Raw genomic sequence first — 19,800 nt, forward strand, 5'->3', positions numbered from 1 at the left:
TCGATTGAAGAGCACACAAAAAAAGCAAATCTCCCAAAGGTAGGTTCACATACATATTATAGGCTAATATAACAATGATTTAATGAGTTGTGAATCATGCAGACAGGAGGCTCTCAAATTGACTTTGTCTCCAGTTGGTGGGCCAGGCCATGGTCGACAACCCTTCACCCATGACGAAGTGCCAATTAACGAAGACATCGAGGCAGCCATTGCTGTTTTGAGATACTCTGCTGATGAAGACACTGTCCGGGAGAAGATGAAGACTACCTTCCCTCATTGCCAAGCAATGGTCAATGATGCAGACAAATCAGCAGATGCCTTCTCAGTCTTCCCCAGAGTATTGGATATACCAGGACTGGTATGACATGTTAAATCACTACACCACCAAAATACCAAATACCGCTTCAAGTGTCAATCAGTTTTGATTATTTTTGTGCGCTTGTTTCATTGCAGATAGAACAAGACTTCAGGCTTCTGTTTGGTGAGGCCACAGCCAACAAGTTCTTGGAGAAGTGGCCAACCACTTTCAAGGGAAAAGTGATGAAGGAAAGCCATGGACTTACACCCACCACAGAACTCTTGGAATTGATGCGCAATGCTGAGTCAGCTGTTGAAAATGAGAATGGTATGAGCAGAGCAATGTTTTGTCTTGCCATTATTGTTTTTGTGCAGGTGCACAATATGCATTTTGGTAGCAATGTAGGTTTGTGACAACCAGTATTGAATGCAAATGTGGAAAATGTACACTTGACATTGATTTACTGATCAACAGGCTGGGACAGTGACATGGCCGCTATCTTGCTGCTGCTACATCTGCTACCACCAGCTGCGCAAGGTCGTAAGAAGCCTGGACAGATGTCTGCATGTCAAGGGGTAGATCAGCTCATCAAATTTCAAAAGGTGTCAAAAAGTTGTCTAAAATGTGTACACCAGACACCAGAAATGGCTCAAGTTTAATAATCTGTCCCTACCTCAAGCTCCCATGCATAGTGTGAAGTGATCTGATGTTCCTATAACCTTTGAAAGAAGTTAGTCACTAAATGCTCCTACCAATATCTCATGTTTTAGGTTGGAACCAGTGTGCAGCAGCATATGGATAGCATCACCCAAAGCAGTCAGCCCTACCTTCTTGCCTTGGGATCCACAAAGAGCAGCATTCACTCCTACTTTGTTGTGATCGACAAGCATGCGGTTCCATGCAAGGCAACGGCCTCAGTAGGAGCCTTTGACAAACTCTTTGACAAACTCTTTAAGGCTCACTTCGTCTTTGGTACGTCATACAGTTCTTGCCTGAGTAACTTCTTCACTTTTGTGCAAACAACCATCTATAACATTGATATAGGGGAAACAAAGGAGACTCCCCGAGTTGCTGTGTTGAGAGCAAGAATGTTGCATTAGTGAAATTATGAAGTGTTTTCTATGCAAGACTGAGCATACAAGTTCAAACACCCTTGTCAAGCACCTTAAAGTAATTAATGGACTTTGTCCAGGGAGAACTCTTCATCTAAAATGTGATCAAGTGGGATGTTCACATTCCTTTGGTAGCTTTTCTGGTTTTAGAAAGCATTTAAGTAGTTGCCACATTAGCAGTTCATTTGGTTCAGTCGGTGATGTTGATATTTCAAACTCTCAAAGCACCTTTAACACTTGTAAAGGTAGTGATGTTGGAGAAGTGTTGACTGAAAATGTAGAGTGAATCAGCGATGTCTTCCCCAGACATTGTAAATCATTGTGCGTTTGTAATTGCTGATCTAAAGGCAGCAGGTGTAGGTCAAAGTACAGTTTATTCTGTTGTGAATTCCATGGAAGAGATAGTTCATGATATCCAACTGCGAGCTAAATAAACTGTTGTTAAGCATGTTCTATGTGATGAAGGACAAACTGAAATGTCCAAGAAAGTTGAGGCATGTTTTGAAGGGTTAGAGAATCCTTTCATTGTGCTAAGTTATGAATACAAGAGGTCCACATTTTTCACAGAGAAGTGGGAAACTGTAGAACCAGTTTAACATGTCATTGGCTCAAGATTTGACACAAGACGAAACAAAAAGACTGGAACATATGACCAGATCGTGGTTCAAGATAAATTCAAGTATGTTCCAATATTGTCTACCTTGCAGTCAATATTCAAATGTCAACATGTTTCAGAGATGTTTTGTGATCCCAGTGACACAAGACTGTGATTTGTGATGGATATTTTATTAGGAGTCACTCTCTGTTCTCAACAGAAAGGCACGTCATACAGATTCAATTGTTCTATGATGATTTTGAGGTTGCAAACCCTGTGGGTTCCAAGCGAGGAATTCATAAATTGGGTGCTATATATTTTACTTTAAGGAACTTCTCTCCTAAATGGAATGCTTGTTTGGCTAACATACACCTGCGTGCCTTATTTCATGCTCAAGATCTTAAACATTATGGATTAAGGGCAATCCTTGCTTCTATTGTTCGAGACATTAAAGTGTTAGAGAGTGGTGGCTTTGTGGTTCCTTTATACAGTGGTTGTGTTCATGGCAGTGTGGTCCATGTTACTGGCGATAATCTGGGTCTACATAGTTTGTTTGGCCTGGTGGAGTCTTTCAGCGCAAGGTATTGCTGTAGGTTCTGTCTTGCAGAAAAATATGACTTTCAGGCAGAATTCTCTGAAGATTGTCCCAAGATAGTGTTGTGAACTAAAGAAATGCACACTGCTCACTGTCAAGAAATGAATAGGAATCCATCTCTTCCTTACATTTTTGGTGTGAAGCATTCGTGTTTATTAAATTCTGAGTATTTATCATCACAGAACTGAGAACTTCTCAGTTGATGTGATGCATGATGTGTTAGAGGGTGTGGCCCAGTACGAGTTGAAGTTATTTCTTTATCTGAAGAAAAAACATGTAACATCAGCAGAATTAGATTTAAGAATACAAAGTTTTGATTATGGATTCATGGAAAGAAACAATAAACCAGTGGCTGTGAATTTATCAGAAGGATGGAATGATTTGGGGCTTAATGCAATTCAGTCATGGTGCTTACTGAGAAACGTTCCTCTTATTTTGGGGGATTTGGTAACTTCTACTGAACAGCACTGGGGCCTACTCCTTTTATTACTTCAAATAGTTAACATAATATTTTCTCCTATATTAACAGAGGGTCTCTGTGTTTATTTAAACAGTTGTTTCTCCAGAATTTTTTTTAACCAAAGCACCATTTTCTAATCTATTATCCCCGCTGCATCTAGAAAATTGGACTTGTAATTCATAGTTGGTGAATGCAGTATGAAGGTAAGCATATTTTTTTTAACTACAATCTTTTAAAAATATTACCAAAACTTTGGCAAAAAAACTAACTATATGGTGTACAATTGGCAATCCTCTACACCTTTTAGTCAATAAGACATTGGTCCTGTGAAATGGTGTCTTTGAATATGGTAAAAGGTGGTTCTATGATTGCTATGGCAATGCAAGTGCCCATTAGCACTCAGGTTATGAAAGTGCACTGGGCTAAATACCATGGCTTTGTTTACCGCCCAAGCCTGGTTATCTGTTGTAAAATGTAATCTCAAATCCCTCTGTTTTATCAAATGGCAAAGTGTTGCTGCTCACTGTGCCTTTAATTACTCTAGTTTTTCAAGAACATTTCAATGCGTACAAAGTAACCAAGTCAAAACATGGTTTTGTTTTCTTTCATGTCGACAACCTGCATTATCATAGACCATTTGATATACAAATGTCGTATGGAATGAATTACATCTCTATTTGTTGTCCCATATTGCTTTCTCTGGTCACTTGCAATGTTGACAGTGTAAATGGTTACATTGATTAAAGGCAAGGTGAGGGGTGGGTTGATGTGCATGAACGTTGAAATTGATGACATTTACAATAAATGTTTTATCATGTGTAATTGTGTTTATTCACATTGACACCAAGTTAAGTAATTGGGTAATACTACTGTGCAGTGGAGCTTTCTGGATAACACTAGAGAAAAAAACAAGTGTCAATTTTAACAACTTTGAGTATACTCAACTCTGAAAAGCGTGATTAAATAACACTGCAGAGTGCAACTAAACCAGTGTTGAATATGATTACACATTTAAGTGTACATTTTAACACAAATTAGTGATTAAATAACACTGGAGAGTAACTAAACCAGTGTTAAATATTATTACAAATTTGTGTGAATTTTAACACCATTTTGAGTCAAATTAACTCTGAAAATGTGACACTACCTGTAGAGTAAATGTAACACTATGTACACTGGGACCAAATGTTATCTGAAACTGTTGAATTCAACTTAAAAGGAGTTAAATGAACACTTTTACTGTGTATTTGAACTAAGCAAGCTGTTAAAATGTTCAGTTTGCATCTTAAAACAAACACGGCAATAGTTTTAAATTGTCAAAACAAACATAATTTCTGTTCACAGGTTTTATGCCAATAGATTCACTACATATATCAATACAGAACCCTCAAATCTACACCCTTTAGCGATTGTTTAAATCCGGCGTAAAACAAAGTTTCACGATTCGTAACATAATTCGTGCTCTTGCCCATATATACTGCTAATTTTAATGTTACCCAATATACACTGTCTTTGATTCTCACAAGGATTATACAACCCCCAAATCTGCCAAGAAGCAGGGTTGATCCAAGCTCTCTGACCTCACAAAATAGAATACCTTTCTTGTCTCACACCCAAGCTAACTGGCTAAAGTTGGCTAGCTTGCTAGCTAACGCTACTTCTAGAAACAAACAAGAGAATACATCCTCATTCTCCATTCTACTCACCAATCAGAGCTGCTTAGGCTTTTTTCATGTTATTCAAAAGTTGGGGACTACCCTGTGCTGCTGGCAATAATTCAAATTACGTTATTTCCCTAACATTTACTGACACAGGATATATTCAACCCGCACAATGACTATGCCATTTAGCTAAGCATGACGTGAATAGTCAATATACTAGCAAGTTCGATTCATAAGGATAGCGCAACCAACAAATTTGTCATACTTAGGATACAAATTATTTGTTATTACTAAGACCAATAAGCATACTACATACTCAAATGACTTCACAAATAGTACAGTTAATGCAATTAGAACGCTAACATCAATACGCTGGTGTATTGAGCTAATGATGATTATTTTATGTCATTGTGTCAAGTCATAAATACATCCCTGAATTCATCTTTCAGCAGGGCCAAATTTGATCCATGATTCGATTTGGAGATCTTACGAGACAAAAAGGAAATGTTAATTTAAGAATAAAACAGACATTTACAGACAGAACCCCTTCCCCTCTTTATTGCAGGATTGTAATCAACATTGACACTAGTTCATTTTGAATAATAATTTGACGAATAAAACAAGTTTAAACACTTTGTGTGATGTTTAACTGTATTTTGTATACATCATTTGCTAACATAGGTAGCCCTACAGATATAACCCATGGCATATAGGATATACCCTTAGTCTCGTGGCATTCAATGGGACCTTTCTTTTCACCTGCAAACAGGCTTTCACAGCTGAGGATAGAAAACAAAGAAATAGGCTTCATTATACTCAAATTAGACAGCACTGAATATTATGTTGCTATTATCTCTCTCAAAGTTTTCCCCTCTAGGGATTGGAACTGGAGAATCTTCTCATAATGTCCTCCCACAAAATGACCTGCCCTATCCAGTAGCCTACCTTTACTGACAGCTGGAGCTGCAATTTCACCCTCTCTTCCATGGCTGTTATCTACAAATGAATTTGGATAGGTAGCTAATAGAAAGTTAGCTAGCTGATGCATTTCATTCACTTGGCTAAACAGTGTGTGAAGTTAGACTACAAAGTGGTCTGCTGTAGCCAGATAGCTAGCTAATAATAGGTTTCTTTTTACATTAAAAAAAAAACGGATTTAATGACTTGAATAGTTTCTCCCACTGCCTCTTTAAATCTTAGATTCTTAACAAGTTTATTCGTATGCTTTTTAAACAAATCATTGTCAATCCAAATACCAAGGTATTTGTATGCAGGGTCTTGTTCGATTATAAAACCATCTGATGAGTGAAGATGTGATCTTAACGGAACTTGAAAACGTAATGTATTTAGTTTTGCCCGTATTAAGCACAAGTTTTAGATCAGTTAGGGCTTTGCGTACATCTGCAAAATCGGACTGTAGTCTTGTCATATCCAGGTCAGCAGTCGGGGCAATTGCGTACATAATAGTATCATCCGCATATAGATGAAAAGTATTTTTTTTTTACATATTAACCAATAGCATTAATATAAATGCTGAAAAGAACATGTATTGACACCTGCAGAACACCTTTATGTACTTCAAGATATTCAAACTTAACCTCAATCAGGATGGCCTGAGTTCTGTCACTAAGATAATCATGAAACCCTGAGCAGGCATCAGAGCCCATGCCAATTGAACAGCATGACCAACAGTATCAAATGCTTTTGACAGGTCCAAAAACAAGGCAGCACAATTCATTTTAGTTTCTAAAGCATTGACAATATCATTAATAACTAACGTGGTTGCTGTGCCCTGGCCTAAACCCAGATTGATTTATATTCAATATACCATGCTCAGATAAAAAGAGCTTATTGCTTACATACCAAAGACTCGTGAATCTTAGCTAGACATGGAAACCTGGAGATGGGATGTTAATAATCAAGATCAATACTATCCCTGCCCTTGGAATGGCAGTACATATGCCGTTTACCCTGCTTTAGGAATATTTCCTGTTAACAATGTTAGGTTTAACTTCTTTGGGATAGGGGGCAGTATTTTCACAGCCGGATAAAAAACGTACCCGATTTAATCTGGTTACTACTCCTGCCCAGAAACTAGAATATGCATATAATTAGTAGATTTGGATAGAAAACACTCTAACGTTTCTAAAACTGTTTGAATGGTGTCTGTGAGTATAACAGAACCCATATGGCAGGCCAAAACCTGAGAAGATTCCATACAGGAAGTGTCCTGTCTGACAATTTGTTGTCCTTCTGTTGCATCTCTATCGACATTACAGCATCTGTGCTGTAACGTGACACTTTCTAAGGCTTCCATTGGCTCTCTAAAGCCGCCAGAAAGTGGAATGGGGTGTCTGCTGTCTCTGGGCAAAGTATAGCAGCAGAGTTTGTAAGTGGTCAGCCTGGGGACAGTGAGACTGGAGATGCACGTTCATGAGAATTCTCCATTTTTTTCTTTCAGCCTTTGAATGAATACAACGTCGCCCGGTTGAAATATTATCGCTATTTTACGAGAAAAATAGCATCAAAATTGATTTTAAACAGCGTTTGACATGCTTCTAAGTACGGTAATGGAATATTTTGAATTTTTTTGTCACGAAATGCGCTCGCGCGTTACCCTTCGGATAGTGACCTGAATGCACGAACAAAACGGAGGTATTTGAATATAAATCCTCTTGAGCGTCTCGTCCCATATGCGGGATCAAAATCCAGCGAAAACGAAATGTAATATATATATTTTTTCAAATATAGGACTGTCTCATATCGTTTTATAGATACACCTCTCCTGAATCGACCCACGTCATCCGATTTCAAAAAGGTTTTACAGGAAAAGCAAAACATTAGATTATGTTAGAGGAGTCCATCGTAAAAGTAGCAACATAGCCATTTTCCGACCAACCACATGCATCACAAATAACCAAAAAACAGCTAAATGCAGCACTAACCTTTTACAAACTTCATCAGATGACACACCTAGGACATCATGTTACACAATGCATGCATTCTTTTGTTCAATAAAGTTCATATTTATATATGAAAACAGCATTTTACATCGGCGTCTGACGTTGACTAACTATTTTCCCTCAAATGCATCCCGGGAAACAGTGCTACAATTTACTGAATTACTATTCGAAAAACATTTTTCAAATGTAATATTGTCATTCTAAGATTTATAGATGAATATCTCTTGAAAGCACCTGTCATACCAGATTTAAAAATAACTTTACTGGGTAATCACACTTTGCGATAAAAGGGGATGCGATACTCAGAAAATGAGCTAGTAAACCTAGCTCGGCGCCATCTTGGAACAATCGCATATCACATCTAATCTTGTATAATATTGTCAATAATCGCTTACCTTTAGTTGTCTTCACCAGAAAGCACTTCCAGGAATCCCAGGTCCACAACAGATGTATTTTCGGTCGAAAAAGTCCATCCTTTATGTTCCATTAGCTTGCTGTTGTTAGCGCGTCTGAAGGCTGTATCCAAATGCTCCGTCGGGCGCGGGACAGCCGTTTCGAAAAAAAACATTTTCCCCCCATTTAGGTTCGTTCAAACATGTCAAACGTTGTATAACATAAATCTTCAGGGCCTGTTTCAACAAGAGCGCCAATAAGATTCGAGGGGGACGATTTTATTGTGTTTCAAAACGTTTCGAAAGGAGGGGGTAGACAGGGGCGCCGGCGTCATAATGGTGATGGCCCTCCCCCTGTGACCAATTTCCAACGCGTCTCATTCACTCAGTTTCGACAGTAGAAGGCTCAAAACACTTTGTAAAGACTGGGGACATCTAGTGGAAGCAATAGAACGTGCTCAATGAACGATAGCTCACGGTGTGAATAATAGGCAACGATGTGAAGTTGAGTCCACAATTCAGAATTCCACTTCCTGTTTCAATCGGTCTCGGGGTTTTGACTGCCATATGAGTTCTGTTATACTCAGACACCATTCAAACAGTTTTAGAAATTTTAGGGTGTTTTCTATCCACAGGTATTAATTATATGCATATCCTAGCTTCTGAGTTTGATTAGTAGGCCGTTGAAAATGGGCACGAATTTTTTTCAAAATGCGCTGTGGCGCCCCCTATCCTAGGGTAACGTCAAGAGGTTAACTATGGATTATTTGGAACCAAAACAACATTTGTTGTTGAAGTAGAAGTCCTGGGAGTGCATTCTGATGAAGAACAGCAAAGGCAATCCAATTTTTCTAATAGTAATTCTGAGTTTAGGTGACCCCGTAGTTGGCGGATGTCAAAATAGCTAGCCGTGATGGCCGAGCTATGAACTCAGAATATTGCAAAACGTGCTTTCGCCGAAAAGCTATTTTAAAATCGGACATAGCGATTGCATAAAGGAGTTCTGTATCTATAATTCTTAAAATAATTATATATTTTGTCAACGTTTATCATGAGTAATTTAGTAAATTCACCGGAAGTTTGCAATGGGTATGCTAGTTCTGAACATCACATGCTAATGTAAAAATCAGTTTTTTGATATAAATATGAACTTGATTGAACAAAACATGCATGTATTGTATAACATAATGTCCTAGGAGTGACATCTGATGAAGATCATCAAAGGTTAGTGCTGCATTTAGCTGTGGTCTTGGTTTTTGTGACATATATGCTTGCTTGGAAAATGGCTGTATGATTATTTGTGTCTATGTACTCTCCTAACATAATCTAATGTTTTGCTTTTGCTGTAAAGCCTTTTTGAAATCGGACAATGTGGTTAGATTGAGAGTCTTATCTTTAGAATGGTGTAAAATAGTTGATTGTTTGAGAAAATTGAATTGTGGTATTTTAGTTGGTTTTGTATTTCGCGCCGTGCGATGCCATTGGCTGTTGGCTAGGGGTTCCGCAGGCGGAACGGGGTTCCGCTAGCGGAACGTCTGTCCTCAACAGGTTAAGATATGGGCTACTGAGCGAGCACACCCGGTTCCAATTGGTCAGCTGTGGTGGATGAATCAGAATTAGTTGGGTAACATAGATAAGATGTTTTATTAGTATAATATGCTTATGTGAGATACTTGTCATTAGAAAGTGTCCTTTGGACTCTGGTGTCTTTCAGTTGCACGTTTCCCTTAGCTGGGGCTGTCACTTGGGGACCAGAGAGGGGAGAAGTCAGACTTTTTTTTTTACATGTCTCTGTTGCTATGCAGAATATCAGCAAGAGAGGAGGACAAAATGAAATATTGTCTTCATATGAGAGTGTCTTTACCTATTCTTAAACCATGTGAAGGGATGGCGTGATTAATGGGGAACCAATTATTTGTCTCCACAATGTCTGTGCGCAGGTCACTCCCCTCAGTGAGCTTGTCCATGAGTGGGAACAAGAGGTGTCTCACTGAGGATGGGACTCTATGAGATAGCACTGACAGAGATGTATGATGTATTTGGATAAGAACGCCTAAAAAGCATTCCAGAGGACATGAGCTAATAGTTCTGTTCTATACCGTACCAGGGAGGGACGGTTCTAGGGAGACCAGACACCGGTCTGTATAATGAACACTGTTGCGATCTGCTGTGCTTTATAGATATCTTTTCATACAAAACTTAACCTTTGAACTGTTCCTAAGATTTGTGGTTCATCAATGTACGTTGAAGGGGTGGTTCCTGGGTATAAAATATCTCAGTAGCCATTGTGTTAAAACCTTCCTGGTTCATTCGAGAGAGTGCATTATTGAAGGTCAAAGTACTTTTGCAAAAGTATCAAAGATGTAGTTTAACTCAGACTGGTGTGTTTGTAACTCTCCTCATTTGGTAATGCAGAAATTAGCCACCACACAGCCCCTGTGGATTTCTTCAGCAACTTTGTGAATTGCCAAAATGCAAAAAATTCACTACCATTTGAGTCAATCTGCAAAATTCCAAATCAGCATTTAGCTCATAGTAGAGCTAGACGCTGTTTCAAAAAATAAAACGATGAAATGCATCATTGATGGCATTTTTGTCCGTAATGGGGCCAGAGTCTGAATGAATTTGTTGGAGCAGAGAGGAAGAAGCACAATCCTTCAGAGATTTAACAGTTTTCCTGAATTTGTCTGGATTCCCGTTACCATCAGAGTGCTTACATAAATCAGCCATACATTGATGCCTAAAAGATCGCCAATCCAGGCCTATGTTCCTAGCAACATTTCTCTTACGAATGACTTCAAATAATTCAGGAGTGAACCAGGCATTCGATCTACCTCTAACTGATGTTTTGAAAGGGGCATGGTTATCTAGTGTTGAAGACATTTACAAAAAAGCTTAAAGCTAAATCAGGTTCAGGGACTATGGAGTTTAAGTTCATGAATAGGAAAGAGTAGTCCTACCTACAGCATTTCAACTAATTACAAAAAAATAGAAGCAGTGGCCTCCCGAGTGGCACAGTGCTAGCAAGATTCTGGGTTCGAGTCCAGGCTTTGTTGCAGCTGGTCGTGACAGGGCGGCGCACATTTGGCCCAACATCGTCCGGGTTAGGGCAGGGTTTGGCCGGCAGGGATGTCCTTGTCCCATCGTGCACTAGCGACTCCTGTGGCGGGTCGGGCGCAGTGCACGCTGACACTGTCGCCAGATGTACGGTGTTTCCTTCGACACATTGGTGCGGCTGGCTTCCGGGTTAAGTGGGCATTGTGTCAAGAAGCAGTGCGGCTTGGCTGGGTTGTGTTTCAGAGGACGCACGGCTCTCAACCTTCACCTCTCCCGAGTCCGTACGGGAGTTGCAGCGATGAGACAAGACTAACTACCAATGGGGATACCACAAAATTCGGGAGAAAAAAGTGCAAAAAAAAAAAAGGCAACCAGGCAAATCATTTTGAAATAGGTATTTATTTGATAATGCAAAAAGCTATATTTCAGAAAGGGTGATAACGAAAGCATTCTAAATATAATTGGCTGAATGTTGGTATGGCTTACATAAGGTTATGGTCTCTTGGTTACAATTACATTTCATTTTTATATAATGTGTTGTCTCCTTAATTGAGTTAAATCTCATAAGATAAACACTTATTGACAACTGGTTGGCATTAAAAGTTAGAAAGTGTTTTTTTCTAATCTACATGGCACATATGCTGCCATCACCGTCTCGCTGTATAACGAACACAAAATCAATCCCATGGCCCTGTGTAACCCAAACAATGTGGGGCAAGAACAAAGAAAATGAAGATTCTGTTCAAATGTGTAGATTACACCCAAAAGCACATTACTAAAGCAAACCAGATTCATGGCATACAGAGAACTCTTTTTCGTAAATGATAAAATAAAAATATAATAGAACATTTGTCTTAATTATAATTGCAGACCCCTTTGAAAAAGAGCCATCATTAGGTCGTCTCACTGTCTCAGAGTATAAGGTTGTTTAATAATTTCTTTAAAAACAGTTAATCAATTATCTAAACTCACAAACTCAAGTGTTTTTCATTTTCACAATATTGTAGCGGAGACCTTATTTAAAAAATCTGTGGCGTTTGTTGTCCCCACCATCGGTTGTGACACAGCACACTTGATTACAGGGAGGGTATAATTTAAATCAGAGAAATATGATTCATTTGTTCTAATCAAAAGGGGTATGCTCAAACACAGCCACTTTTAGATTTAATTAATGTGGGACGACCCTATAATGTAAAATACATACCATCATTACATCGTTCTCAAATCTATAATTTTAGTTTCCATTGTTTTAGGGAGAAAATGGAATAGGCGAAAGCATCTAACATCTGGATCGATACCAATTTCCTAATAATATGGTGTTCAAATGGGGGTAGTAAACAATTTGAGAAGTTCTACAGCACTACTCTAAGGCACATTTTATTTATCTTCGGTACAAAACTTTAGCAATCCATAGCATATATTCTATTGCAGCAGATTAAAATGATTGAGCATACATTTCTAATTAATCTCCAGCATGAGAATACCATTCTAAATTGGATACATCACAAACGTTAAAATGTGAACATTACTGGAGCCACATCAGTTTTGTTTCAAGTTAGCACGCTAGAGTTTTATAGATTGATTTAGAGTTAGCTAGCTACCAATCCTATTGCGTCATGCCTCTAAAAATGACTGTCTCCAGTTATGTTTACATTTTGGCATTTGTGACATATACACTTTTCAAGAATATTAAGTGCAAGGTGGTGTATAATACCAGCTCTCATAATGTGACATACATTGCATAAAGGTTAATAAGCAGTGCAAAAGACCATGCACAAGTGTTTGAGTGGTGGAATACCGAGTGATAATGGCCAAGATGTAATAAACACAAATAGGAAATGAAGTTGCTTGCACTGATAACGTAGGATCACCCTGCCTAACCTCTATAACGGAGGAAGCATCTTTGCAATGAAAATAAAGTGAAGCATCCCCTAAGAAAAAAACAAAGTAGGCTACAAACACACTTACACACTATGCCACTGCCTGACGAATACGGCTAAGAAACACATTGTGTTAAAGTCTGAGGTTCTAAATTGGAGTTTGGTATAGTTCCAAAGAGATGTAAAAAAAAAAAACATTCTGACTTGCAACACGTGAACATGTACAAGATACAAAACGAATGCAGCCACTTCAAACTCAAAAATCCAAATCTGAAGATGGCCAGACTTCCAATAGGGGATTTGAAAGGCTGGCCACACGAGACAAAAGGCGTCCGCATGCTTCCCATCCGAAACAGTTCGGCATAGTGTGTGCATATATTAGGACGACATTGATGTTTTTTTGATTGTTTTGGTCTCCAGAAAGTTTTTTTGGTCTGTTTGTACACAAAAAAAACTTTGAGGCAAGCTGAATTTCGGTAGCCGAAGTCTACGCCCCTTCGTCAGTCATTGGTCATTCAACAATGTAAAAATTTAGACAGATTTCTTCAGTTCTCAGACTATTTTGAGGAAGTGTATACTGGCTATGGAGTCTCAAGTTGGACAAACAGTACTATCGCTGCTTTTTTTTAAGGGAGTATGCAAGCACACTCGTTCGGTTCACCTAGCCGATTTCTGCTAGGTGCCAGCCGAACCAAAGCATGCAGAAGCCTTTAGAAACATGTAACGTGCAGTGCAAGCTCTAAGCATTTGTGGCCATTATTATTATTTTGAAGATGTACCACCAGTAACGCCTTGATCAGACCTACAGCATCATTGCGTCAATGCTGCATAATAAATTCTGAGGTCAAACTTTTTTCATTACGTAATACAATTGTGTTTCTGGATGTGTGCAACAAGTTCAACATTCAACTTTTGTTACTATTTCCGTCAAGTATACAAATACAATTTAATGCATACGTTGGGTAAATCCATGTATGCGCCACACAGAACACACTGCAACAATGCGTTTTGGTGTACCAATGACGCTCTTGGTCTGATCGAGGAGTTCAGACTTTTTATGTTACGCGAGTAGCCTACTTTATTTCATCAAATGTTTTGAAGCTGCATTTCATGAACTGCATTATTATTTTAGATTTATTTAAAGCTCTCCTTTTCCACAATTTTTTAACATCACCCTTCTTGAACTCCTTGTTACTTCCAGAGGAATGAAAGAAGAATATCTGAAGCAGCAAAGAATGAGAAATATCTATGAATGTAGGAAAAAATTATATATGGTCAGAATTGTCATAAGTGGCATTAAAAGGCAAAATGAGCATTGACAGTATGAAATAATTTCAGGATTTTCACATCAAACAGTGGGCATAACCCGTCTCCCTCATGTGGCTAGGAATGCAAAGTGCTGCAGTTCTGCTTGCTCCACTAAGCTTTGAGGGCAGGAATGTTGACTGGATCCAGTTTCAGCATCTTGAAGTAGGACACAAGTTGATTGGGCACTTCAGCCAAGACACTCTGGGCGAGGGCTTCCTTAGGGGCCTGCAGAGGGCGGAAGGACAGTGAGAAGGATAGAGCTCCAATAGCAGTGCAAGAAAACATACAAATAAATTCAAGATAGAAAAGTGTGTAAAATCTGTCAATATCTCGCCAAAGTGTTATGGAATGGTGCCACTGATACTATTAGACTAAACTGATGTACACTTGTGAATCTTCTCAATTCCTCGCAAAAATGGTGTGGTACTGACAACACACTTCACAATGACACAACCGCAGATTAAAATAAACATACATTGGCAAACTGTCTGAGAGGCACAAACTGCACAATATCCCTGGTCACGGGCTCGCCACTCAGGGACTTGAGTACGCCGTCGTCTCCATCTAGCAGCTCCATGGCCTTGAAGTCTGCTTCCCCCACCCCGATGATGATGATGGACATGGGCAGCCGTGAGGCCTTGACGATGGCGTCACGGGTCTGGTCCAGGTCCGTGATCTCGCCATCGGTGATGATTAGCAGGACAAAGTATTGCTGAGTGAGTTAAGAGGACAGAACAGTTTGTTAAATTTTATTTAGTTTGAAATGAACACAAATGCACTAGACATGGCAAAGCCTTCTGCTTTCCACTGTGTTCATTCTGACCAAGACACTTTTTCATAACTGTTGATTAGGCTTGTATTGTAAATGTCTAATTTGTATCATGTTTGTACACTGTGCCTTCGGAAAGTACTCAGGCCTTGACTTTTTCCACATTTTGTTACGTTACAGCTTTATTCTAAAATTGATTCAATTGTGTTTTTTCTCTCAACAATCTACACACAATACCCCATAATGACCAAGCAAAAACAGCTTTAGACATTTTTTCAAATGTAAAAAAAATATATTCTGAAATATCACATTTGCATACAGTACCAGTCAAAAGTTTGAATGAATTGGTGTCCAAGGTTTTTTTTTTTTTTTTTTAACTATTTTCTACATCATAGAATAATAGTGGAGACATCAAAACTATGAAATAACACATTTGGAATCATGTAGTAACCAAAGTGTTAAACAAATGAAAATCAATTTTATATTTGAGATTCTTCAAAGTAGCCACCTTTTGCCTTTGACAGCTTTGCACACTCTGGGCATTCTCTCAGCCAGCTTCATGAGGAATGCTTTTCCAACGGTCTTGAAGGAGTTACCACATATGCTGAGCACTTGGTTACTTTTCCTTCACTCGGAGGTCCAACTCATCCCAAACCATCTCAATTGGTTAAGGTCGGGTGATTGCGAAGGCCAGGTCATCTGATGCAGCACTCCATCACTCTCCTTGGTCAAATAGCCCTTACACAGCCTGGAGGTGTATTTTGGGTCATTGCCCTGTTGAAAAACAGATGATAGTGGGACGAAGCATAAACCAGATGGCATGGCGTATCGGTGCAGAATGCTGTGGTAGCCATGCTGGTTAAGTGTGCCTTGAATTCTAAATAAAATCAGTGTCACCAGCAAGGCACCCCCACGCTTCAGGGTGGGAACCACATGAGGAGATCATCTGTTCACCTACTCTGCGTCTCACAAAGACACGTTGGTTGGAACTAAAAATCTCACATTTGGACTCGACTCAAGGACAGATTTCCACCGGTCTAATGTCCATTGCTCGTGTTTCTTTGCCCAAGCAAGTCTCTTCTTCAAATTGGTGGTTTCTTTGCAGCAATTTGACCACGAAGGCCTGATTCAGGCAGTCTCCTCTGAACAATTGATGTTGAGATGTGTCTGTTACTTGAACTCTGAAGCATTTATTTGGGCTGCAACCTGAGGTGCAGTTAACTCTAATGAACATCCTCTGCAGCAGAGGTAACTCTGGGTCTTCCTTTCCTGTGGAGGTCCTCATGAGAGCCAGTTTCATCATAGTGCATGATGGTTTTTGCGACTGCACTTGAAGTAACATTCAAAGTTCTGGAAATTTTCCAGATTGACTGTCTTTTCTCTTATGTCTCCCCCGAGTGGCGCATCAGTCTAAGTCACTGCATCTCAGTGCTAGAGACATCACTACAGACACCCTGGTTCGAATCCAGGCTGTATCACAACTGGCCGTGATTGGGAGTCCCATAGGGCGGTGCACAATTGGCCCAGCGTCATCCGGGTTTGGCCCTGTATTTGTAAATAAGAATTTTTCTAAATTTCCTAGTTAAATAAAGGTTAAATAAAAAATAAATTAAAATGTGAGCTGTTCTTGCCATAATATGGATTTGGTCTTTTACCAAATAGGGCTATTTTCTGTATACCAACCTTACCTTGTCACAACACAAGTGATTGGATCAAACACATTAATAAGGAAAGAAATTCCACAAATTAAGTTAAGGCACACCTGTTAATTGAAATGCATTCCAAGTGACTACCTCTGGTTGAGAGAATGCCAAGAAAGTGCAAAGCTCTCATCAAGGCAAAGGGTGGCAATTTGATGAATCTCAAATATATTTTGATTTGTTTAACACTTTTTTGGTTACTACATGAGTTATTTCATAGTTTTGATGTCTTCACTATTATTCTATGATGTAGAAAATAGTAAAAACAAATAAAGAAAAACCCTTGAATGAATTGGTGTCCAAACCTTTGACTGGTACTGTATGCAAATGTGATATGTTTGGTTTTTATTGCTTTACTGGGAAGCCTATCAGAAGTAGACATGCTCATGTTATTTATATTTGAGCTGATAGTGCATGTGAGCAGCACATAGTGGACTTCCTACTAGGGCACACCGCCTCAGTGCTAACAGTATAACTCGGGTTCATATGCACATGATTACAGCATACAATAGCTGTAGAATCAGAGGCATTTAGGGGGACATAAATTAAGTTACTTACATTGTGTCTGCCAACGCCCCTGAGATAATGTACATTTGCTGCAGCATGACAACTCAGCGACACAATGGTAGGGATTAACCTGTTTAGGATAGGGGGCAGTATTTTCACAGCCGGATAAAAAAAACGTACCCGATTTAATCTGGTTATTACTCCTGCCCAGAAACTAGAATATGCATATAATTGTTTGATTTGGATAGAAAACACCTGTTTGAATGGTGTCTGAGTATAACAGAACTCATATGGCAGGCCAAAACCTGAGAAGATTGCATACAGGAAGTGCCCTTTCTGACCATTTCTTGGCCTTCTATAGCCGCTATGGAAAATAGAGGATCTCTGCTGTAACGTGACATTTTCTAAGGCTCCCATAGGCTCTCAGAAGGCGCCAGAACGGGGAATGATGACTCTGCAGTCCATGGCTGAAAAACAGTAGCGCATTTGGATAGTGGTCGATCTGAGAACAATGTAACGGGCCGCGCGTGCACGTGAAGAGTCCATTTTACATTTTCAGTCTTTGAACGAAAACGACGTCTCCCGGTCGGAATATTATCGCTATTTTACGAGAAAAATCACATAAAAATTGATTTTAAACAGCGTTTGACATGCTTCGAAGTACGGTAATGGAATATTTTGAAATTTCTTGTCACGATACGCGCCGGCGCGTCACCCTTCGGATAGTGTCTTGAACGCAAGAACAAAACGCCGCTATTTGGATATAACTATGGATTATTTGGAACAAAAACAACATTGGTGTGGAAGTAGAAGTCCTGGGAGTGCATTCTGACGAAGAACAGCAAAGGTAATCCAATTTTTCTTATAGTAAATCTGAGTTTGGTGGGTGTCAAAATAGCTAGCCCGTGATGGCGAGCTATCTACTCAGAATATTGCAAAATGTGCTTTCACCGAAAAGCTATTTTAAAAATCGGACACCGCGATTGCATAAAGGAGTTCTGTATCTATAATTCTTAAAATAATTATGTTTTTTGTGAACGTTTATCGTGAGTAATTTAGTAAATTCACCGGAAGTGTTCGGTGGGTATGCTAGTTAACAAAACATGCTAATGTAAAAAGCTGGTTTTTGATATAAATATGAACTTGATTGAACAAAACATGCATGTATTGTATAACAATGTCCTAGGAGTGTCATCTGATGAAGATCATCAAAGGTTAGTGCTGCATTTAGCTGTGGTTTTGGTTTTTGTGTCATTATATGCTAGCTTGAAAAGTGGGTGTCTGATTATTTCTGGCTGGGTACTCTCCTGACATAATCTAATGTTTTGCTTTCGTTGTAAAGCCTTTTTGAAATCGGACAATGTGGTTAGATAAAGGAGAGTCTTGTCTTTAAAATGGTGTAAAATAGTAATATGTTTGAAAAATGGAAGTTTGGGGATTTTTGAGGAATTTGTAATTCGCGCCACGCCCCATCATTGGATATTGGAGCGGTGTTCCGCTAGCGGAACATCTAGATGTAAAGAGGTTAACTGAGCTGGTCTTGGGTCATTTTTAAGTCATTGAAAGGAGCCAAGATGATTTGGATGGCCTCAGTCATTCCTGTAGTAGAGGTATTCTCAAAAGTCCATTTCTATTTTCCAACGGGGCAATTCATTTGGGTGAAGTTTTCCCCCCCTCGCCTGAGTAGGCTAATTTCACTGCCAAAAATAAAATTCAACCATCTAGTGTTCAGCGAAATAACAACAATGTCAAATACAGGTAGCCTAGTCAAATAATTAACATCCAATCACATTAACTGTTACTCTCTCGCGGGAATTCCACTAACGATCCGTATGTAGCCAAACGTAGCTGCTGCTTATTCCGTTTGCTTGAAAATGGATAAATGGTTAAAAAAAAGGCCTGCGCCTATAGAGACTCATACCAGCTCTACTGGTAGTACTACACCTGCACCTGTCGACGACAAGTTGTTCTGCTTCCACGAGCACATCCAATGCTAGCATCAGTAATTCTACATTTGTTGTTAGCCCAGGTAGCATGGACACAAAGTTGTGAATCTGATGCAGCCGAAGCGCTACTGCCCCCTTACCCGGGAAAGCAACAGACCGCGACGTTAGACCATCGAAGAGGCACAAATATGATGAGAACTACATTGATTTGGAGGTTCACTTATATTGGGAGTAGTGCCTTTCCTCAGCCACAGTGTCTTATATGTGCAAAAGTACAATCTCACAACTCAATGAAAATGTCACTCTTGTGCAGACATTTAGAAACAAAACATGCCAATTTTAAAAATAAGCCACGGGAGTTTGAGCGAGAATAAAGACGACTTTCAAGTAGTAAGACATGTATAAAAGCAACAGATACCGTTAATAAGGGGCTAGAAGTGTCTTATATGGTGAGCTACCGAGTGGCTAGGACAGGCAAGCCCCATGCTATTGTGGAGGACTTAATTCTTCCTGCTGCCGTGGATATGGCTGGGACAATGCTGGGGGAAAAGGCCAAA

At 39.3% G+C, this 19,800-nt stretch overlaps 1 protein-coding gene across 2 annotated transcripts in view; it reads right to left on the bottom strand.

Annotated features, from left to right (window-relative positions):
* Nucleotides 1-11,513: 11,513 nt before the first annotated feature.
* The window catches only part of cpne1 (copine I), a 38,702-nt gene continuing 30,415 nt past the window's right edge, over nucleotides 11,514-19,800 (bottom strand). For both annotated transcript variants that reach the window (XM_014131610.2, XM_014131611.2), the window contains exons 15-16: nucleotides 14,797-15,033; nucleotides 11,514-14,546 (exon numbers count right to left, since the gene is read on the bottom strand). In XM_014131610.2, the coding sequence (XP_013987085.1) occupies nucleotides 14,433-14,546; nucleotides 14,797-15,033 (351 nt within the window). In that variant the 3' untranslated portion in view covers nucleotides 11,514-14,432. The remainder of the gene's footprint in view (nucleotides 14,547-14,796; nucleotides 15,034-19,800) is intronic.

This window comes from Salmo salar, chromosome ssa12 (genome assembly GCF_905237065.1).
Source record: "Salmo salar chromosome ssa12, Ssal_v3.1, whole genome shotgun sequence".
In the NCBI taxonomy this organism is placed as follows: Eukaryota; Metazoa; Chordata; class Actinopteri; order Salmoniformes; family Salmonidae; genus Salmo; species Salmo salar.